The 24441-nt window shown below is 31.2% G+C and overlaps 2 protein-coding genes across 2 annotated transcripts in view; one reads left to right on the top strand and one right to left on the bottom strand.

Moving 5' to 3' along the window:
* Window positions 1-2202: 2202 nt before the first annotated feature.
* On the bottom strand, window positions 2203-3149 carry LOC108734505 (glutamic acid-rich protein-like). Its single transcript, XM_018466092.1, has 2 exons — window positions 3038-3149; window positions 2203-2979 (listed from the first exon to the last, which is right to left on the bottom strand). Exons 1-2 carry the CDS (start codon window positions 3084-3086, stop codon window positions 2414-2416), a joined length of 615 nt encoding a protein of 204 aa, XP_018321594.1. The 5' UTR covers window positions 3087-3149; the 3' UTR covers window positions 2203-2413.
* A 1725-nt stretch (window positions 3150-4874) lies between these two features.
* Window positions 4875-24441, top strand: part of LOC108734557 (lysosome membrane protein 2) — a 26329-nt gene continuing 6762 nt past the window's right edge. Inside the window, exons 1-6 of the mRNA XM_025980957.1 lie at window positions 4875-5094; window positions 9124-9392; window positions 16296-16387; window positions 18147-18307; window positions 20899-21040; window positions 21107-21313. Coding sequence (XP_025836742.1) covers window positions 9335-9392; window positions 16296-16387; window positions 18147-18307; window positions 20899-21040; window positions 21107-21313 — 660 coding nt within the window. The 5' untranslated portion in view covers window positions 4875-5094; window positions 9124-9334. The remainder of the gene's footprint in view (window positions 5095-9123; window positions 9393-16295; window positions 16388-18146; window positions 18308-20898; window positions 21041-21106; window positions 21314-24441) is intronic.

Below are 24441 nucleotides of genomic sequence, written 5' to 3'. Positions count from 1 at the left end.
TTCGATAGTTTAATTGGTCGAATAACCTTTGTTACCGATTAAAATGTATAGAAAATCGGAGTTGTCGGAGTGTCCAACATATTCGGAATTTATCGAGTTTAAAGCAAAAGTGAAAGGAAATGGAAAAAAGCTTGCACCGGCAGGCGCTCCTCTCAGACAATTGTGTTTTTATTTTTATATTTCACAAACAATTGCCGTTGCGCATATTTTCTTTATTTTATTTCTGTATGCAGCGGCGGTTCGTTCACGAAATGCACAAAATTCATTTAAATGTACCTATTAACTTTTAAACTACCAATAATTTTACGAGCGCCTTTTTATGTTAGAATTATTTTACATATTTTAGCCAAAATAATGCCGGAGAATACCTTTTTGGCACCGCACTCCAAAACCGTTGGCACCATTACATTCTACGTACTTTTCTACATAATAATCACTTGTCAAAATTTAAAAAACACCTCTCATCTCCGAGAGATTTCACGAGCGCCTTTTTATGTTTTATGATAGGGATGTAGGTCGGTATTTTTCATGAATGTTCTTTTTAATTGTAAATAAGTAAATTAATGACTGAAATAGTGGATTATATATTAAGTAATGTATAATAAAAATTGTTTCTTTTAGTCGTTTATTATTTTTGCGCTGATATCGAAATGCATTTTGTTTTCTCCGTAAAGACAGACAAATAATAATTACAACAAGATCTTGAAATGACCGAAGTCCAGTGAAAATTGAGTAAATATATACCTAAAACAATTTAAATATAATAATATTTTGCTTTGTTAATAACTATTCACGAACTGCCGCTGCAAATAATCATGCAAGAACTAATTAAATAAACAAATGAAAAAGTTCAAACGTTTTCAGTAATTTAATTTGCTAGAAGTACGTAAACAGGTACTTACAAAGTGACCACATACACAAAATATTAGTAAATGTCATTAAAGTGAATTATCATCGTAATTTTTTTGTCGTCAAATGATGTTTACAAAAACAGGAAAGCTAATATGCAGTAAAACAGTTCTAATTAGGTACTATTATCGGATGACCTTCGTTCACGCATGTAACCTTTATTACCTACCCGTCGCAGACGTAATTTTTGTAGGAACATCTTTTTATTAAACAACACTTGATTAGATTTGGAGTTTATTCGTAGAACTTGTACAGGAAAAGTTGTAATTATACGTACAACTAAACAAATTTTGTGTCAAAAAAAGAAGAAAATCGCAATTATCTTTTGTTCTACAACAGTAGTTATTTGTAAAATGGTTGAGACTTTAATATACAATGTCACGAAACGTGAAATTCGTGAATATCCAGCATTTAAGGCCGTATTTTCGTGGAGATATCAATGCTACATCAAGCGACGAACCCGCGCACATTTGTGCTACAGGTTGCCTATTACTACTTCAATCTGCTGCACGATTTTCAGAATTTAAAGCTCAAATAGAGGACGAACTCGGCTTTGGGACATGCGTTTGTCTATTTTTTTTTATTTCTACGAAGAATTAACTCGGAATATTTATTGTTACAACAAGTTTGCGTTCGCAGAAAAAACTGGCCGTCGTCTACGTGGTTTGGCTGTTTTGATATTTTTGTGTATGTAAATGTATTGCTGTTTTAGTAAGTATTAACTATCTCTCTGACATTGACGTCATTTTTATCATCAGGTTTTCCGAGAAGTCGACTGGCTCATAATAAGTACAGCGAAATGACTATCTTGTAGGTAAATACGTCAGTCTCGGTGCGTTTGTTGTAAATTGATTTAAACAGCCTTGGATTTTCAAAATTGCAGTCACGACTACGTCTTCAACATGTCGTAACATGTGTCTGCCGAAAAATACGACAATCATTATCATAATAAACGTTTGTCCGACATGAATCTTTCGTAAATGAACCAGAAATGTAAAATTGCAAAAATTTCTGCGAAAAACATGGAAAACTTGCAGAAGAATCATAATGAGTAAAGGTTTATTTTTAATTAATATCTATAATATCTCACCTTCTTGAGTAGGTACATGAAAAAAAATTACTTCCGAAAAACTATTCTAAGTAAAGTAATAAAATAAACCAAAAATATTACTTTAGGCAAGGCATGTAATAGTAGATCTATATAGTAAATATAAAGATAAGATAGAAAAGACTAGAAGTAGTCGCAGATTGTCGAGGTTCAGAGAGTCAAATAAATCTAGATGGAAAAACGACTCGCTCAATAAAACTGTATGTGCTGGTTATTTTTAATTATTACAGTGGTTTACAACAGTTTGGTTGAATGAAATATTCAATAAAAAGTCTTTAGGAGAAGTGAAAAGTTTTAGTGCGAGATTTTCTGCAGATTTTCCTAAATATTTTAAAACTGGTTTCTCTATTATATCTAATATAAATCCAGCGTTAATCAACCAGATGAAGTCCCTTGCTAGTCATAATTAGCTAAAGGGGCAAAAATGTGTTTCCTGCTCAATAGCCTTCTAAGTATCGGTATTCTTAATGCCAAATCTACATCGACATATCTCTTTTCGTTTATAACTGAAGGCTCATTATTCAACTCATCTTCGATTCCATTTTGATCGCTATCGATAAATTCACTTTCATCTTCGTCTTCATTTTCATCTGCTTGTATGACTTCATCTTCAGCTTCTCCTGAAGCTTCGGATTCCTCAAAGTCCTCCTCTTCCTCTACTGCACTTCCAGACCCTTCAAATAAGTCTTCTTCTTCTTCGACTTCCGATACACCCGATGCTCCTTCTTCTTCCGGTTGGATTACGATATCTCCTGGGTCGTCCCAGGTGTCTCCTGTTTCTTGCGATCCAGATCCTTCCAATTCACCGTCAACAATAACGTCATCACTCCATTCTTCTCCTTCTGGAAAAGCCGCTTCTTCGATTATTTCCATATTGTCCCTTTGCTTTGCTGTTTGTTCTTCAATTTCCTCGAGCTGCTGGAAATCCAAGTTTTCTGGTGCGTCATTTTTAGCTTCCAGACCTGACGAACGAACCGATTCTTTTAAAGTGTTCCGTACATTAGAGGATTCGGGACTTACCAGAAACGAGAAGGATGACCAAAAGTAACACAATTGCTGTTTTTATCATTTTGTCGCACTCCCACGTACAGGTTTATAAGTACAACTATTGACCTTAGCAAAATAACTGTGTTTATATAGGTCAATAAAGTTATTGTCCCGATAAAGGAAATATTATCTTTACTACTGATACGGATTATTTTTTAATGCTTTTTCGTTAGGTATTTAAAAAGTAATTTTTATCACGATAATATATTTTAACTGTTTTCTTCAAAATGTTATAGATAAATCGGCGTTATATAATTTATATACAGTTAAGACTTGTAAGAAATTATTTTGACCATTGTGTTTGGCTACTTAGCTGCAATTTTATCTGATAAGATAAGGAGTCACTTGTTGAAGGTTAGAAGCCTATTAACATTATTGTTAATTTCTGCAGTAGTACAAAAGAATTGTTGATGTATTGGACATCGGATAAAGCTGTGGTGTCACCCCGAAAGAAATGGGGATTAAGGTGGATTAAGATACAATCTTTCATCTTTATTGCCTTAATAAATGATTGAATACAAACGTTTTCAAACGTTTAACAATAAACTTTTTAGATAAGTAGGATCAGCGTTCGACGCTGAAATGTAATAAAAACAATTTTGATTAGTTTGGTGTTATAAAATTTGTGAAAATGTTCTCATTGTCTTTTTCTTTAAAAACAATTTCGTTTGGTTGTCAGGAACGTCAAAGTGTGCCAAAGTCTAGAAGAGTGTGAACAGATAGAAGTATTTAGATTGAAACAGATTGCGTTTCTAAGAAAATTTCCATTGGATTTTGATTTTGTGCAAACACCTTAATGGATTACAATTAACCTTTGAGTTTTCTCATTAGCACGGAGATGAAAGATTAAATACTTATATAAGTAAAATACATCTCTGCAGTTGAATTACTGCTTATTAATCTGTTTATATAAAGATAGAAATAAAAAAAATTGAAATATTTTTACTTATTGATTAAGTATAATTCAGTTTATTTAAGATTTACATCTTTGCGCAAAATATTTTTTATTGACACAAATTTACTTCAAATATACGATTTATTTTTCCAACTCTGCCCGTGTGTTGACGTCCTTGTACCTTCATTACACAAGGATACGAAATTGTTAATTGCGATCAACTCGACATGTTCGAAAACCCGATTTTAAGCTATAATTAATCAATAAACGTTCTCATTTCTTTATTATTATTATTATTATCATTTTTAGCTGTCGACAGTAGGTAGTTGTTACGTAAAAAATCGATTCCTCAGATGTAGTTTGCATTCAGAATTAACGTCATCGAGGAAAAATACAGCAGAACTGGCTCTATTAATCTTAAAAACGAAAAAAAAAACTGGATAAAAATATTAGCGCAACTGCCAAAAATAAAAAACAGGTAAATTGGTCCATCCTTTAATTGAAATTGATCTCTACAATATTTACGGAGGTTTTGAGCAAATTCGTTGTTTTTATGGTTGGCTTGGCCCATTTTACGAATTTTGCTATCGTCTGTGTTTGGGACAACTGTTGCGCCTTTCCTTTAGGATTCTTCAGGTCGCGATATATACTTTAAAATACATATTTTTGGAAAAAAAAAACGTAAAATATCAATTTGCAGAACTCTTATTGTATCTATGCCCTAAAGTTTTCTACCCTTGATTTTCCTCACAAGGACGTGGAGCTTGCACATGTGAAAATTCCATTGTCATCGAGGTGTGTAGGACGACTTACTAGCAATCAGTGTATACATATAGCTTTTGTTTATAGGTGAGAGAGGGGGGGGGGTCATTTGATCAGGTGTGACCACAGGTAACACAGTTCTTCAACTTCTTGTGCTTAGTTTCACTTGAGTCTTCGTTTAGAAGTGAAACTCGTCGTCGGTCTGGACGGTTTTGCGCTAGTTAGTAATACTAATATTATTCATATTACTACTATTGTGAAAAGTCTTTAATGTATGTGCTAGTTACATGTACAGTCGGGTACCGCTAGAATATCGAAGTTTGCAGTGACTCAGTTTACACTTACCTCTTAATAAGGCCTACTATTTTGAAATGTAAGCGATTTTTTTTTTCAACTATTGGTCTCTGTGTGATAATCTACTACAAAAGTTAGAAACAATTTTTAACAATATGTCGATGTTACCTATTTTGTTTCAGAAAAAAAAATTGAAGAGAAGACAATCTCGTTTTGTTTTTCGTACAGAACAGAAGAAAAATCGAATTATTTGTTTTCTGTTTCTCTTTTGTCGTGGATTATTACATGAGTACCTTCGATACAGAGTTCAATATAGTGTTTTTGAGATAATACTGGCTCACCTGGCTTTTTCGGTTGACTGGCACTGAGTACTACGTTATATTTATGAAAGTATATTCGAATAAGTAAGACACCGATACGTGTATTTGTGGATATTAAGGTGAATGTACATATTTAAATTAGTAATACTTGCTTGCGAAATATGTATACAGTACAGGCGAATTGAGAATCATATCCATTACATATGTAATACTTAAAGGGCATCTTCAGCTTTTGGAAAATACGACGTGATACAGGCGGGAAATTCGTACGAATACCTTCATATGTCTTATCATATAAGTAAATAGTAAAGTAGCAAGTAGTCCAGTAAATGCAATTCAAAGTCTTTGTTCAGTTGAGGGTAGTTTTCACAGAAAGAAGTGATATTTTCAGACTAAAGTAGATGTTTAGTGCCTTATCTGTATATCTAAATTACGAGTGAAAACAATCGTGCATTTATCTACGAAGCCATCTTTCTTCATGCATATCATGATGATTACTTATTAAATCGACCAAGTGCTTAATAAAACTTTACGCTTATGGTGTTACAATATAATTGATTTTATGCGAATGCAGTGAATTCATACGACTTTGATTAAAACAGTAATCGTTTTTACTACTGTACGACTCTATAGCCGTGTGTAGATGATTTCTATTATTCGACTGAAAAGCTATTATTTTACTTTTGTAACATATTAATCCAATTTTCTATTTGTCGATTAATTGTATGCATTACGCTTATAAGCGTTATCATGGAAATCGAATTGAAGACAACCGTACCTTTTTGACGCGTTTATCGGTTTTACTTTCCATTGTTTTACCCACACATTCTTATCAATTAAACGGCATTATAATTTCAAGCAAAGGTGCTAAAGTGCTTGCTCGTCATTGAACTGATCGAGAAAATTTCGTAATTATCAAATTTTTTCACTAATTAATGACGGACTAAGTTCTCATTGCTTTCTCGATAGATTTATTTCGGTGTAGTTTTCTTTACTGTTTTGTCGCTTTAGCAAGACGAGAAAGTTCCAGATGAAATTCTTTAATTCATATTTTTTTTTCGTAATACCTACCGCCAAATTTAGTTTTAACTTTCACTTTACAATTAAAACGTCTTAGCTGTGGTACAACTGCATACATATCAAGTAGACAAATTAGGAAAGTTTGATTTAATTTAAATACTTCAACATATCAATACGTATAATATAGGTACCTAGGTGCATACGTGTGAAATTATTTATTTCAATTTATTTGTATTTGTATTATTTGTGTTTCTTCTTCCTAGAGTTTACTTAATTCAATTTAATTGTTGTTATATCAACGGCGATGTTTTCGTCGTTCGAAACTTCGGTATTAAATGAAGAGAAACAAATGATCAAAATCTCTATTAGAAACAGTTGAATTACATCACCAAAAAATGTGGTCAGCTATCTAAAAATTCGCTGCGGTATATAGACCAAGACAGTCAACTTTTATAGAAACGTCTTCTTTGTACCTAATTGTTTCCGTTTGTAATTTTTATAACGATAGTGAAATAGAAAAGTTTTATTGGGTACTTTTTTCAGCAAATGGGCATTAGGGGGGGCTTAGTTACGCGCTAGACGTGTAATAATAAGCTAATAAGTAATAACTAATACTCATTTATCGCAATTGTATTGTTTTTATAACTATAAAACTATGATAACGTTATCGTATAAGTAACTTGATGACCGCAATTATAAAACGCCATTGTTTATAACAATAATAACAATAAATAGGCGAAACTATTAATATTTTACTGATATTCACCTGCTGCTTTTTAGGCATACCTTTTCGTGTCACCTTTTAAGCATCTACGAAATTCGAGAATTCCGCAAAATGGCGCAGATATAAAACAGACCGTTATTTAAACCTGTCTTGAGAGCGGTTTTAATGTTCGTGTAGCTTCCATGAAGGCAATTTGTAATATTTAATTAACATGGGAAGATTACAGTTACCGCTAGTTAGCATAAAATATAATCTAAATAAGTAGAAATATCCAAATAAGTACTCGGTAGGTAGTTACCTACATTAGAACTAAAGAACTTTTAAAATTCCGAGCAATGATTCGGGGTTCGGTTGAATGATCCTGTGACGTGACCTGCAAGGTCATTCAATCCAGATTTAAGATTACTTTTCCAAAATTTAAACAGAAGCGTTATTGTAGACGAGATATTTGTTAATCTCCTTCTTGTTCTAAAGACCAAGTTTTACAATTCATACTTTTTTATAAACAAAATGTTGCGATTTTTTGCTGAGTAAGTAATTCAATGATAAGTGTACTGCATTAAATCCATACGTGCCTGCAGCACATAAACTAATCATTTTAACAGGTTGACCATCGTTATTTGCCATTACACATTTCAAGGTCTAATTTTCATAAATTAGGTACCGACATTTATTTACACATTACTGATCAGACTTTGTACTAATCTTATTTGTGTCAAAAAGAAAAAAAAAACATAAGCGCCTTATCAAAGTGTACCTGTAAGTAAATCTATACCAATGTCTACACCTTCAATAGTAGAAGTTTGGAAACACAAGTCAGATTTTCTATATTGTCAATTGTCCAGTTTTGGGGAAATGCGAAGATTAGCTGAAGATAGGATTAGGATTAGGACTAACGAATCTATGATGTTAATGATGATAATGATACTGATATTGTCAATAACATTACGTTATGGCATACAATATAATAATTCGTCGCGATTGTTTTGTCTGATTTTGATATATCAAGTACTTATTAGAAAAGGATTATTGTACCTACATACAAAAATTTTCTACTGATAGCTGTGCACTTGTTTGGTAATGGTAGTTATAAAGGGATTTAGTATTATAAAAAAATCATTCAAAGTAACTTTCACAACTTTCATGAATGGATTTAGAGTTATTGTCATTAAACAGTACCATTACCATAACAAAACGACAATGCAATTTCTAATAGAAGCACAATTACATAATGTGTATGTTTGTACATTTTTGGTACCTAGTAATAACGAGTTTCCTTATCACCCACTGACTCTAAATTAGCACTAGTTTCCATTACACCAAGATAATGATTTAACTTGATCGTCATTAAACAATAATTTAGATAGATATGGCGTGAATCATGGCTTTCAAAGTTCAAACTGTACAGAGAATGTTCATGTAGATGACAATTTAAAATAAAATGCGATTTTAACATGTACCAAGAAAATAATGTCATTAAGTACAATAACGCATTAAAATTACATCAAAGAAAATTTTATTTTACGATCTAACGTGTACAAATTGCCAGTTTAATTTTAAATTATTGTAGATATTTGCAGGCACAGAAATTGGTTATACAATAGCAACTGTTGTATTGTAGTATTTAATAGTTGTCGAGAGAGAGATATTAAGTAATTGAATTGAATTCTAATTAGGTTTATAAAATTATACGGTGAATTCTAACTTTAGAAACCGAAGCAAAGCGTGACGTGTTAAATAAAGAAGAAGCTGTCGTCTAGGCCAATTTTTTTTCATTTCTGACAACCCCTCCCATTGGCCAATTAATCGATCAATTTGCGCAAGAGAGAGAAAGTATCTTAGTTTAAACAAATGAAGATGTAAGCATGTGTATTATAATATTTGCGAAAGGTAGAATGAATTAATTTTTTGTTACAACTGAAACAGAATGTAGTGCTCAAGTGTGTCGAATCGTAAGAGCCAGGCCAACCAAGACAAAACAAAATAAAACAATTGTTTTTTTCTGTTGTTAATGTATCAACTAAGAAAATGAATTCTCTTGTAGAGAGTCGCCGAAGAAAATTTCGGACAGAGAAAAACGCGGAGTTCTTCAATGTAGTATAGTGTTGTTGGACTATAGAAAACTCGCTGCTCCGGAAAATATGGATCGCGGTGAAAATAAAAGTGTATGAAAAATCGTATCACGTGCAGTGTGTTTTCATTTTCGTTGTTTTTTCTACTCAATTCAAAACGTTTCCTAAACAAAACTTTCGAACATGAAGGGGAAAGAAAAGTTGTGTGCAAAATTGTCCAGTACGTTTTTACGAAAGTGGTGTAAGTATTACATTAATGTTTTAAATAAACAAAAATAATTGTACACAGGGTGGTAGCACATATACCTTAAGAAGCCCTTGAACATTTATAATAAAAGCCTCTATGGCATTTCTGTTTTTTTACAATTTTTAATCGAAAAGTATTTTTTTTTACCCTTTTGTATGCTTCTTTGTCAAATGGCAGATTAGTTTCTAAATAAAATTAAAAAAATATTCATTTAATTTTTTCCCATTATAAACTACCTTAAATTAATGAGGAAAAAAAGGTAGTTTATAGTGGGAGAAAATTAAATGTATTTTCACATTAACATTTGATATTAACCCCTGTTGAATGTCAAAAGGTTTCATATCTATTTATATTTGTATACATAAGATGAATTTTTTAAGTTCGTTAGTTTTTTGTTTCTTCTTATTACAATCGTAGCCAATAATTTAGCTTTCTTTTAACAGTTTTAATAGCGTCGTTTAATAATAACGTTTTGGTTTATGAAATACCTTTGCGACTAGAACAAGTGCTTACACAACAATTTGAGAATTTTCTGCAGTCTGGCATAACAATGTGCGGCAAAGTTTTGTCCATTGTTTGAAACATTCGCAGTGAATACTAATTGTTAATAATTCTATGTATACTAACCTATTGTGAACTCTGCGAGTATTTATAAACAAAAAATTATTTAATTACATTTAAATTTCACTCTGACTGCCTAATCTCGAAGAAAACTATTTTTACGTATGTGATAGACGTGGATGCGTTAAAGGGTAACGTGTATGGAAATTTATTCAAATTATTATCGCTATCAATAAATAGAAAAATTTTCCGTTATTACGTTTTATTTACGTCTGTTTTTGTCTGTTTAAAATTACGTATGCCTTTTGAAAAATTCGCTTCGTTAATATCGGATAAATAATAAAGAAATTGTTGTTTTCCATTTGTTGCTGTGATTCTTCGAGTACCATTTGTTAAGCTTGAGCAACCGGTTTAAATTCTCACATAAGTTAATTTGAATTCTTCGCCATCTTTACAGGAACGTACCAACAATTCCTCTCACAGCAAATGTTTTTATTGCTACATGAATTCGCGTTTACATATGCATAGCTATACTGCAATAACGACTTGAAGTTTTCATCGTATATAAATTTAATTTCTTTCACTGGTTTTTTATGTTTGTTGTTAATTAATAGTCGGGGTGGAGTTGGGGTGACTTCCTTCCTTGCCAGTTAACACTATAATTTTATGTAAAATTCTGTGACTGTAAACAAACTGGTTGCAGATAACATTTGGGTCAATATACTCGGTTATCCTATTCCACAAAGCGTCACTTAAATAATTTATAAAACGACGAATGTCGAACACTGAAAGCATGCATTAATAATTATGATATGATGTATTTCTAACGGGCATGGTAATTAATCAATCTAAATTTGTGTCGTTGTCCTTTCTCTAACTTCTTCATTAAATACCTCCGGGTAATTTCAAATCAAGAAATAAAATAGAGGAAAATTAGAAAAAAAAAGAAAAACAAAATATTTCACCGTACTGCTATTACTAATGGTAACTCATTAACTGCCTTTGTAGAAAAATATTTTGACTCGTGCTTTGGAAACAAAAAGCTGTTCCGACCTGTCATTATATTAACATTAACCAGGTATCTAATTGTAGAAATCTAGCGTTTAATTCATTTTTATAGAGAAAGTACGTAAAAAGGCAGTTGAAAATGACAGTGAACAAAAAGGGGTAAAAAAACCATTGTGTTTCCTAATATAACGGAAACAATGCTGTAGTTACAAAAAGGTCGTTTGTTATCATCGGTATTGCTCCAAAAACCATCTAATTGTAGCACAAAATATAAACACATGTGACAATAAAGTTAAATAATATCTCCTTTGGATAAAAAGGTGTAGCCTTTGTGCTCGGATGGTTTGCAATAAGCAATAAACGACTTCCCACAATTTTCTTTTCAAAATGCGATTGCACAAACTAATTAACACATAACGCAAATACCTACGCCATGCATCGTGTTATAAAATTCAAACGAATCAATGAACAACCGTTGGCAATGATCCCATCTAATGTAAAAATCAATTTCGCTATTAGGAACTGTGACAGGAGATGTCAGGTTATTGATCAGAAAGGTTGATGACAACAAAAACAGAGGCAGAGGTCAAGACCCTTAAACAAATGAAAATCGCATCACGTCCTACGTTATTCAGGGTGATTCAGGACGAAAAAATATTATAAACAATCGCCATAAACGTGGCTCATGCATGATTCATGAAATGCAACGTGGATACAAACACATGACAATCTAACCATCCTTGACGTATAAATAAACTTGCGAATCGATTTTAATTACTCAATTTAATATATAAAAACAAAAAGTTATTAGGACAGTAATCGCCTGCCATGAATATGCGAAAAACGTATTACAATCGCAACTTAGTGTGAACACTCTGTAACATTGATAAAAGAAGGTTAATAATAACATCTTCGCCATTAGTTAGTTACCTTCCGATTAATGAAGAACCTTGTGGCAGAGAAAAAAACAATAATATAATAAAGTGAAAGAAAAAACAAGAAGAACCACGCACGGAAATATTGTAATATTGTAATAAACCTTCACAAGTAACATATGTATGTAGAAATTTATTCAACTACTACCTAGGGTACAAGTACAAGTTGACAGAAGTGTCGATTGCGAAATAATATAATGTAATATTAAACATTATACCTGTTTCGTGTTTATCTGCGATCATACCGAGTCGAATTTCTTGTCTTTGTAACCTAATAATAAGCAAAACATACAGTAACACTAACTGCTAGTTTGATACAGACATAGTGACAATACTTATGTTTTTAATGTTAAGAAAATAATAATAACATACGAAGATATACACAGGACTTAACGTGTAACAGGAGGTTCTGGCGGTACCTACATTCAGGATTTAATTGCAGTTTTGTTCATCTAGATATCGTTAATTTTTTTACATTTACTACACACATTCGAGGTGTTCAATGGGAACCAAATATCATTCTATGTACTTAAATACCTACGATTGTAAATGACTATCTATCACAAAAGTAAAATTTCTGTTAAATTCTTTATCGTCATTCTCTTGTTTATCGTGACCGTACTGACGCTTAAACATAAGAATTTGCTGTTGTATAGAAGTGTCTTTCCTTTTTGATTTTTTCTTTTTAATTCTAATGCTACGACCTCGTTAATAACAACTTACGAACGTTGTTTAGGCACCTGACTTTCAAAAATGTCTATTCAATTACTATCAACATTACTTACGTACCCACTTATTTCAATGTCAGTCCAAACTAAATTACGCGTGGCGTACCAATGCGCTTAAAAATAAAAATACCTGCACAATACGATTAGATAAAATTTTAAACATTCTATAAACTGATAGTCGTTTAAGCTACGGTCGAAAACATTTACGAGATGGGGTAAATTCTATTTGATTACAACTGGACTAATGTTACAGCCTTGCCAAAAAGGAGAGGCGCGGATGATGGCGATAATTTTAGAGCAATCAGCTTGACTTCTTGTGCATCAAATATTTTAACTGGAAACGTACAAAGAAGGGTGGAAGAAATTTTAGGGGATGATCAATTCCGGTTTAGAAAAAACAGGGACAAAAAAGGATTTAAGGATATTAATTGAGAAAAATCAAAGAGCGTAATATGTATAGGATTAGTAGATTTGGAAAAACTTTTAACAGTGTTAAGTGGAAGAAGATGTTTTACAAATACTTACAGACGCAGAGGTGAGATTTGGGGATAGGAGAGTAACATATAGAGGTAGGGCAGCTTTTGAGGCATAAGGAGCTAGATAGAGACCTATTAGAAGCAGAAACAGGAGTTACAAGAAGTAGCTATAGATTAGATTAGTTAAAGAAGTAGGCTGTATGAGATTGACTCAAGATAGGAAGAGATAAAGATTGAAGTGATGATGATGATACTGTTGAATACATGATATTAAGCACTGCTACGGGCTAAGGACATTAGTATGTCCTAATTTTGGAGTATTAAATAGGTACTGTTATAATTGGACTGAAATCTATACTATCTACTGAAAATGTTTTTAATTATTTTTTGGTAAACACATGAGTTATGAAGCGTTTGGTGTGCATTTCTTGTGACATAATTGTTGGGTAAGAAAACAATTACTAGGTAGTTTAGAACTGAGCTGAAATAGGAAAATTTCTACGCACAATTTTTGATATTATGTAATGTGTATCTATACCTCAAACATAATTGGTCGTAACATTTGTTATTTCCTAAAAGCTCAATTTGTAGACACACTACAGAAAAAACAAACACATTGTTAGTTGTCTAGTTGATGCAGAACCGCTTTTGTTTCAAACTGTTTGCTTCTGTTTAAATAGCTATAAGTAATCGTTTAGCTTTTGTTTAAAATCGTGGTCGCACTTTTCAGTTTCGATAGATTTTAGCAAATAGAGCGTGGCAGTTTTAATAGGTACTGTAGCTGTTTAATTTCGGAATTTTGATGGTTTCTCTTGCTTTTGAAGGAAATATAACAGAAAATCTGCGCAATACCTACAGCACGTCCAAAAATCGTAAAAAATATTACACTTTTTTCGTTGTATTATTATTAATATTTCTAAATTTAATTCCGCACCTATCTGTCAAAGTTAATGAACGTGCAATTGTTTTTATAGACGATTTATCAACGGGGTCGAACACAGTCCGTTGTGACACAACCAATTCTGAATTTAAATTATTTCAAAACAAAATTTCGCAATTTTATTGCTATTTTAATAAAACAATCCGTTCTTGTTAAAAATTATATGTATACTGCAAATATAATATCTACTTTTTAAAGGATATCTAGGATTATTAAAAGCAGTTACATAAAAATTGAGTTTAAATCTATTTCAACTAAAAGTTTCCTTAATGGACACTGTCCTTTAGCTGCCCAAGAAGTACAATACTTAATTATAAATTATAATCATTTGCTAATACTGTAATTAATAATGAATAGAACGAAAAAGAAAACTTTCCATTTCGAAATTATTTTTAATTACTTTTGTTGCCGAGTTTACATACCTACCATTTCTTTAGGGCAAATTATGACAGATGTACAAATATTCATGCAGAAAGTATGTCAAGAATTCATACGTTTTTAATTTATTTGATTAAGACGCTAGTGTTTTAACCTTAAGATTTATCTTACATCACATCATACGTACTGACCCAAGTGACCCTAAAGATTGTTTTTACGCAACTTGACACTCAGGAATATATTATTCGGCGCTATTTTTTATAATCAGATACAAATCTCAAACGTATTTTTTAAACGAATAAAATATGCCCCATATATATCTTCCGTTGTCTCAGAGTTGGCTTATGTAACAATTGCGTAAAATGCTACATTATAGCATAACACTGTGTAGTGTCTGTTGCAATTTTATGCTTTATTTGGTTTAACTACGTTACTTTATATCATATTATATTTGCAAGCCTAGATTTCCATTAATTTTCCTCTTTGTATTTTCTCTCTGCGTGATGGTTGAAACGTTTATTGGATTTACGTTTTGCATAAGCCTGCAATATAACAAACAAATTTTATTTATTTGTGTCAACTTCTGTGTGTATTATTAGCAATATTGTTTTATGTGAAAGTAACACAATCGTCGTATTCGTTTCTTCCTGAACTGATGCTGAATGCACATTATATAAGATTATTATTTCTCGTTCGCTAGGTATAGGTATTTCAAAAACAAGAAAAAAGTAACAAAATTTAGAAATTAAAAAGTATAATGAGTACGTTTTTTATGATTATTTTGGATGATAAACATATTTCCTTTCACCAGTAAATTATTCAAAAGCAGAAAGAAAAAAATTAAATGTTTCTGGCTAATGTCCTTAGCAAGGCGCGTGGTTTTATTTATAATAATCATAAATTATGATGTCGTCTTTCTTTTTTCTATGAATGGAACCATTAAGAATAAAAAAAAAACAATATAAATGTCGTCGATCGAAATCCTTACGTGAAATTTCAAACGTACATTATTTTAATATATGCTCTACACGCGCGAAACACCAGGATGCATAGTCAATTGCGGTCATTTAAATTTATAGATCGATATTATTGATCATTTGGCACACGAAAACTTAAATCATTCTGAAACCATTGTACAAAGAACAATACTAATAATAAATTGAAACATGCTAATATTCTGTTGTTGTTTATCTGTTCCTATAGCTGTCCCTAATATTAATCGTGCGTTTTTATTTTTGTTTAATTCTACATCCTTACATTGAATAGCTTTCTACATTTAATATTGTCAAAAGCTTTCTTTTCGTAATTAAAATATCGAAGCTGTAAATGTTAGAAGTAACTCGACCCTATTTCGCAATTTCAATCTTCAAAGTTTATTTAGCTCAGAAGTAAAGCTTTACGCCATCTTGCGCCGAAAAAGCTCAATAATAAAGCTCTAAATTGACATCCCGCGCCATCTAACAAGAGAACATTGCTAGCTGCTATTAAAAATTGCTTTATTATTTAATTAAATTAATTGGAATGCTGTCTATTGTTGCATTCGTCATTTAAATAAGGATTGTTTAAAAAAAGGAAAGATTAAGGAGCATTGTGGTGGCCATTTAAAACGTTATTTATGCATATTGGATAATCCTAATAAGTCATTTCCATTTCCAATTTCCTTTAAGAAAACAATGTACGGATCAATAGGCAACAAAAACAACAAATTAATACGGATAAGTAGGCAACAAAAAAAAAACCATTTGAACAAATTAATGGCCAAATAAGGACCTATAGGTGCACTATATCATTACAGACAACAACTGATTTGTAAAATTGGTTTATTGTTTATTTGCTTTTGTTTTTCAATTGTTGTTTTTCTTTTGTTCCAGGGTTTGTTGTAGCAGCGTCGGTGCTGTTTGTACTATTAGGGATAATAGTAGCCGTATTTTTTATGACCTGGGTCAAATTAGTTATAAATCACGTAAGTATCGGAAAATACCTTGACGATAACAAATAAAAAAACAGTAAATTATTTTTTATTAGATACTTCGTACTTATGCATAACTGAAGAAAAAGGAAAATTTAATATTGTAATTTTTAATGAACATGACTTTGCCTTGGGATATACGCCAGTACACACATTGTACTTGTATACAATTCACCCTGAAGAAGAGCGGAGGCCTCGCAAAGATACAAAACGTGTATCATTAATTACTGAGAATCTTGCTTGTTTGTTCGGTTGTTTAACGAATAATTACCAATTACAATTTTGTTTGTTGTAATTGCCGAGATCAAAAACAGAGTTTGATTTTTGCGTCGATTGTAAATTTCGTTTTTTTTTTAATTATTAATAATTAATGGTTTGCAAACAATGTGAACACATCTTGTTGACCTTACTCTTTAATATCAAACGAAGCAAGTTTTAAATTCGAAATGTTTTGATTACCTTTTAATTTTTTTTTTTTTAAATTACTCGAGGCTTTTCTTCTGTAGTAATTTTAAAGTTCCATGAATTGTTTTTATTGGAAAAGAGAAATTAAGTGTAATAATAGTATTATAAATGATTATATTAAATGTAATATAACATAACAAAATCCTGGACGTCGTCAATTTGCATAATAAAGAAAAAAAAATACATATAAAGTTCTGATTCTTTATTGAGAGGTCAAGTCGAAAACAATCTATCTCACGTTGTTGTTTACGCATTTAGAATATCATCCATAAGGTTAAATGTCCATTAAAATGCTCTTTTGAAGCTATTAAATTGACATTTAGTGTTTTGTTAATCAAGGATATTGTTAATTAACGGAGAAATACCTTACCAAAACATGTTTTACAAATACAAATAATTTTAAACAAACTTGAAAATGGCCCCAAGTCAATTTAAGAATCCTTAACGTTAATGGCTGATATTAATTCTTTTTAAAACATTTTTAATTAGCTAGCCACCTCAAAATAGAAATAATTAATTACATTAGAGGATGTGGTAAAAATTTTACGTTTCTTCATGTGTAATCTTGCGATATGCTATGCGTATTCGTAGCTACGTGCTATGACTAAAAAGAAAGTTATCAATACATTATTGTTACGATTCAAAGCATTTTCTGTCTATTATATACTTATAAACATATAATTTTCGGTTCCACACTGTTAACAATTTAAATAAGGCGTAGGGAAGTAGCTGTTTATAGTGAGTAGTTCTTTTGATTACTAGGATTATCAACTTATACCATCCATGGTGATGATACAAATCTTTGATACGCATTAGAAACATTTGAATTTAAAAGTTACCCAAGAAGAAATTCCAGCTCAGATGTATATTACACAGGGTGCTGAACATTTAAGACTTGAATTATAGAAGTAATAGATTTTTTTTTAATTTATTTATGATATGTTTTTGTTAAGCAAATATTTACATTATTTATTAGCACCTTAGAAAAAATTAAACCTTTTTCTTAATGAGCCGGTTTGCCTTGGAAATGCTAGGACTTATGTCGAAGAAATGCCTGACCAAATAAAACATCCACTAATTATGTATGCATTTACATATACATAATTTTTCTTATAAATACGTGCTAACAAATCGCGGAAATTGATTTGATTATTTATGTTCCCAAAGTGAGATTTCAATTAATTAACTATAATACAATATTAAATTGACCTTTAGAAACCAAAATGTTGACCTTTTCGTATCCGTGTGCAAGTTTTAACTGGGTACATAAATTTCTTTTTTTTTTTAGGAAATACTTTTAAGAAATGGGTCGCAAGCTTTCGGGTGGTGGGCTAAACCTCCAGTAGTGCCAGTAATTAGGATATATATTTATAATGTAACAAATGCTGATGAATTTTTAAACAATGGTACCAAACCAATTTTGGACGAAATCGGCCCCTACACATACGTGTAAGTATAATTGTTTTTATTTTCCTGGAATGCGTGAATAATCCAACAAAAATGCACACGTCATTTAAGTAATGAGGCGTACCTCAGGGCAATGCAATGGGACCCTTTGTATGTACGCATTATTGCATGGTTTATTTGAATTTTACGCGGTGTACTTTAAAATACATAATTAGTCACTTCAATTAGAAATATAGGTAACGTAATACATATCTAATGAAGACTGACCCTAATGTAATAATGCCTTCTTTGGTACCTAATTCAAAACTGCATTTTTGTTTTTCTCTCTTTCTCTTGTTTTTGTTTCTCGCCTTTGTTTTTGTTTATTGTAACTTTATTTTGTTTTTATTTTTGTCTTAACTTCATTTATTTTTGTAATTTTTCTCTGTACTTTCATCTGTTTTCCGATGCTTTTTTTACTTTTCCCTTTGATAAACTTACAATTTACATATCGCCAAGCTCTCGATGGTTAATTTAATAGCCCAAATTATCTGCAATTGTATACATGTGTACATTGAGGTATTATGTAATTGAGGAAAGTCTCTTAGAGTTCCTTATGAATGTAAAGAGAAAGCAGTTTGTGTGTCAGTCAGGAAATGCGGTAGGTAGACATATATGAGTTTATGTGTGTACAAGCTCAGAAATAGCGAATTCGATTATGTTATTATTTTTAATATCATGCAGTATATAGTGAATATACTTATACACACAACGTTTTACTTGGCCTAAAAACGGCACCACGTTACGTAACACGTACCGTTTCAAATTTCTCGATTTATTGTAGCTATAATAATAATAATTGTTAGCGTTTTCGATTGGAAATTCATTTATATAATGAAAAATGGAGTTAATTTTGCTGGAAGATGGCAAAAAAGGATAAAATTTTACAAAAGCGCTTCTACCGTATAGTCCTGACATAATATGTAGGCACATGTATGGAATTGCAAGAGTTTTTTCACTTTGTTTTTCACTTAAGAATCTATGTGTTATTATTAATTGCCTTAATTTTATTTTAGTTGGTATATGTCTTAATAATATTATTTTAATATTCTGTAATAAGCTCAATAATTAACTTCGTACAAATTAATTTTTCAAGGTAAATATTTCGGACACATTTAAGTGTTATGTAATAAACGCCATTACACACATGGCGCAGTTATATTATTTATTGGAGGGAATTCTGAGCAAAAAATAATTTTTATTACTGACTTTTATGGTCGTAAATGGTTTTCTTTCTGCTTATTTCTTAAAAATTCAAAGTAATTAACGATAATAATTTCAAAACTTTTGCTAGTTGTCACTAATGGTGACCATAAAACATCTTGTTGTAACCGTTTCCAAAATAGAAAAAAAAAAATGAAATATATAGTAGTTGACTTTTGATCTTAACTGAAGAAATTCATGTATAATATTAGTCGAAACGAGAACGTGTAATTTTATCTAAATGTTAAATACCCTGAAGATGATTGTACGTAATTTCCCTTTACTATAATGTCTCTCTCTAATTAATAATAGATTATGTAAAAACTACGGTATATAATTACATGTGTTATGCACTTTCAAGAATTAATTAAGAATACAATAATATACGTATGTACAACAATGTGTTGTTATCATTGGGCTAATTTACAATTAAGTATTAAACGTAAAGATAAATAATAATTGGTTTGTGTGTAGAAATCGAAAGAAATAATAATTATAATTATGATTACGTAACAGGTATAATACAAAGTTATATCTACCAAGTGGTTTTTAGATAACCAGTAAAATTAAGATCCAAATTTTATTTGTTCGAAATTTCTACTCTAAACGAAATTCTCATTGACGATATGGCTCAATCTGATTAGAAAGTCGAGTTACATCTGCTTTACGAATAAATACTATAAGTACAACACTTGAAATTCATGTAGTGAAAGCTAGTTTAGAGTGTATCGAAGTGGGCTGAAATTCCTAACTACCTATAAGTATAAAATTAGTCTGCTAGCCACAAATTTACGTATACTAGCTTTTTAAATCATGTCTAAAAGTTTTACACTAGTATAAGAATGAGGTAAAGTTTGTTGTTTTGAGAAAATTTTTGGAAAATGGAAATGGAATTTTCAAAATTTTACTTTTAGAAAATCTATAGGTTGACGAAAGTCTTAAGTTAGGTTGTAATGATAATAAAGGAAGGAAACATTAAATATTTTATAAATAATAGCGATTAAGTAATAATTGTGTACCAATTAAAAATTTATGTTGGACGCATCAGTAAACAGCTTGTTGGATTGTATTATGACAAAAGGTAGAGAAGCTGTTTTTCTTTTTAGTTTGCACAATGCGTAATGTTAAAGTACAAACATAAGAAGCACAAGGACTATTGCACTTGATGATAAAATTGTGAGAACGTACGCTGAATAACATTAACTTCTAATGGGAAAAATCACTTTGTTTTGAGAACATTTCACAAACCTTTGTACACTTGCTTTTTAGATGTGTGTGTGTGTGTGTTCTCAAGACAAACGATTAGAATTCAAAGAAAGGAAAGGTTTTGCGAAAGATTGCGAGACAACACGATTATTCTGAATTGACAAACGATATTTTCAAAATTTCAGAGAGACATGGGAAAGGAGAAACTTGAAATTCAACGACAACGGCACGGTGTCATTCAACATGGAAAAAATTTACGTTTTCGACGAATCCCAATCGGTTGGGTCAGACGAGGACGTGGTGGTTGTCCCAAACGTCCCAATGTTGGTACGTCAAACGTCAAAAAATAATGTAACATAAGTACTGACAGACATTTTTGCCTATTCTTTCTAGAGTGCTACATCACAATCAAAACATGCGGCTCGCTTTTTACGTCTGGCCATGGCTAGTATAATGGACATACTAAAACTAAAACCATTCGTCGAAGTTTCTGTCGGCCAACTGCTCTGGGGGTACGAAGATCCACTTTTGAAACTTGCCAAAGACGTTGTACCGAAAGAACAAAAGCTACCCTACGAAGAGTTCGGGTTAATGTACAATGTACGTAGAAATTTAGTGGTTTTATTCGTCACAGGCTGGACAGGAGAAACTCTTTCCCATCCTGGGTCATTTATTTTCTTAAATCAATAAAAAATTTGGTTTCAGAAAAATGGTACTTCCCCTGACAGGGTGACCGTCTTCACTGGGGCAAACGATATAACAAAGTATGGCCTCATAGACAAATACAATGGGAAGTCTCATCTGCCGCATTGGCTAAGTGACAAATGTAACACGCTGTTGGGATCGGACGGTTCTATTTTTCCCCCGTCATTAATATTTCTAAATTTAATTCCGCACCTATCTGTCAAAGTTAATGAACGTGCAATTGTTTTTATAGACGATTTATCAACGGGGTCGAACACAGTCCGTTGTGACACAACCAATTCTGAATTTAAATTATTTCAAAACAAAATTTCGCAATTTTATTGCTATTTTAATAAAACAATCCGTTCTTGTTAAAAATTATATGTATACTGCAAATATAATATCTACTTTTTAAAGGATATCTAGGATTATTAAAAGCAGTTACATAAAAATTGAGTTTAAATCTATTTCAACTAAAAGTTTCCTTAATGGACACTGTCCTTTAGCTGCCCAAGAAGTACAATACTTAATTATAAATTATAATCATTTGCTAATACTGTAATTAATAATGAATAGAACGAAAAAGAAAACTTTCCATTTCGAAATTATTTTTAATTACTTTTGTTGCCGAGTTTACATACCTACCATTTCTTTAGGGCAAATTATGACAGATGTACAAATATTCATGCAGAAAGTATGTCAAGAATTCATACGTTTTTAATTTATTTGATTAAGACGCTAGTGTTTTAACCTTAAGATTTATCTTACATCACATCATACGTACTGACCCAAGTGACCCTAAAGATTGTTTTTACGCAACTTGACACTCAGGAATATATTATTCGGCGCTATTTTTTATAATCAGATACAAATCTCAAACGTATTTTTTAAACGAATAAAATATGCCCCATATATATCTTCCGTTGTCTCAGAGTTGGCTTATGTAACAATTGCGTAAAATGCTACATTATAGCATAACACTGTGTAGTGTCTGTTGCAATTTTATGCTTTATTTGGTTTAACTACGTTACTTTATATCATATTATATTTGCAAGCCTAGATTTCCATTAATTTTCCTCTTTGTATTTTCTCTCTGCGTGATGGTTGAAACGTTTATTGGATTTACGTTTTGCATAAGCCTGCAATATAACAAACAAATTTTATTTATTTGTGTCAACTTCTGTGTGTATTATTAGCAATATTGTTTTATGTGAAAGTAACACAATCGTCGTATTCGTTTCTTCCTGAACTGATGCTGAATGCACATTATATAAGATTATTATTTCTCGTTCGCTAGGTATAGGTATTTCAAAAACAAGAAAAAAGTAACAAAATTTAGAAATTAAAAAGTATAATGAGTACGTTTTTTATGATTATTTTGGATGATAAACATATTTCCTTTCACCAGTAAATTATTCAAAAGCAGAAAGAAAAAAATTAAATGTTTCTGGCTAATGTCCTTAGCAAGGCGCGTGGTTTTATTTATAATAATCATAAATTATGATGTCGTCTTTCTTTTTTCTATGAATGGAACCATTAAGAATAAAAAAAAAACAATATAAATGTCGTCGATCGAAATCCTTACGTGAAATTTCAAACGTACATTATTTTAATATATGCTCTACACGCGCGAAACACCAGGATGCATAGTCAATTGCGGTCATTTAAATTTATAGATCGATATTATTGATCATTTGGCACACGAAAACTTAAATCATTCTGAAACCATTGTACAAAGAACAATACTAATAATAAATTGAAACATGCTAATATTCTGTTGTTGTTTATCTGTTCCTATAGCTGTCCCTAATATTAATCGTGCGTTTTTATTTTTGTTTAATTCTACATCCTTACATTGAATAGCTTTCTACATTTAATATTGTCAAAAGCTTTCTTTTCGTAATTAAAATATCGAAGCTGTAAATGTTAGAAGTAACTCGACCCTATTTCGCAATTTCAATCTTCAAAGTTTATTTAGCTCAGAAGTAAAGCTTTACGCCATCTTGCGCCGAAAAAGCTCAATAATAAAGCTCTAAATTGACATCCCGCGCCATCTAACAAGAGAACATTGCTAGCTGCTATTAAAAATTGCTTTATTATTTAATTAAATTAATTGGAATGCTGTCTATTGTTGCATTCGTCATTTAAATAAGGATTGTTTAAAAAAAGGAAAGATTAAGGAGCATTGTGGTGGCCATTTAAAACGTTATTTATGCATATTGGATAATCCTAATAAGTCATTTCCATTTCCAATTTCCTTTAAGAAAACAATGTACGGATCAATAGGCAACAAAAACAACAAATTAATACGGATAAGTAGGCAACAAAAAAAAAACCATTTGAACAAATTAATGGCCAAATAAGGACCTATAGGTGCACTATATCATTACAGACAACAACTGATTTGTAAAATTGGTTTATTGTTTATTTGCTTTTGTTTTTCAATTGTTGTTTTTCTTTTGTTCCAGGGTTTGTTGTAGCAGCGTCGGTGCTGTTTGTACTATTAGGGATAATAGTAGCCGTATTTTTTATGACCTGGGTCAAATTAGTTATAAATCACGTAAGTATCGGAAAATACCTTGACGATAACAAATAAAAAAACAGTAAATTATTTTTTATTAGATACTTCGTACTTATGCATAACTGAAGAAAAAGGAAAATTTAATATTGTAATTTTTAATGAACATGACTTTGCCTTGGGATATACGCCAGTACACACATTGTACTTGTATACAATTCACCCTGAAGAAGAGCGGAGGCCTCGCAAAGATACAAAACGTGTATCATTAATTACTGAGAATCTTGCTTGTTTGTTCGGTTGTTTAACGAATAATTACCAATTACAATTTTGTTTGTTGTAATTGCCGAGATCAAAAACAGAGTTTGATTTTTGCGTCGATTGTAAATTTCGTTTTTTTTTTAATTATTAATAATTAATGGTTTGCAAACAATGTGAACACATCTTGTTGACCTTACTCTTTAATATCAAACGAAGCAAGTTTTAAATTCGAAATGTTTTGATTACCTTTTAATTTTTTTTTTTT

The sequence above is a fragment of the Agrilus planipennis genome, unplaced genomic scaffold (assembly GCF_000699045.2).
Source record: "Agrilus planipennis isolate EAB-ADULT unplaced genomic scaffold, Apla_2.0 scaffold62, whole genome shotgun sequence".
In the NCBI taxonomy this organism is placed as follows: Eukaryota; Metazoa; Arthropoda; class Insecta; order Coleoptera; family Buprestidae; genus Agrilus; species Agrilus planipennis.
The sequence above is the reverse complement of the archived record's forward strand: the minus strand, read 5'-3'. Positions and strand labels throughout refer to the sequence as shown.

Coding starts and splice junctions, on each gene's coding strand:
- LOC108734505 (XM_018466092.1), bottom strand. CDS start 3,086: ATGATAAAAACAGCAATTGTGTTACTTTTGGTCATCCTTCTCGTTTCT. Junction 2,980..3,037: donor GGTCATCCTTCTCGTTTCTG/GTAAGTCCCGAA, acceptor TTCGTTCGTCAG/GTCTGGAAGCTAAAAATGAC.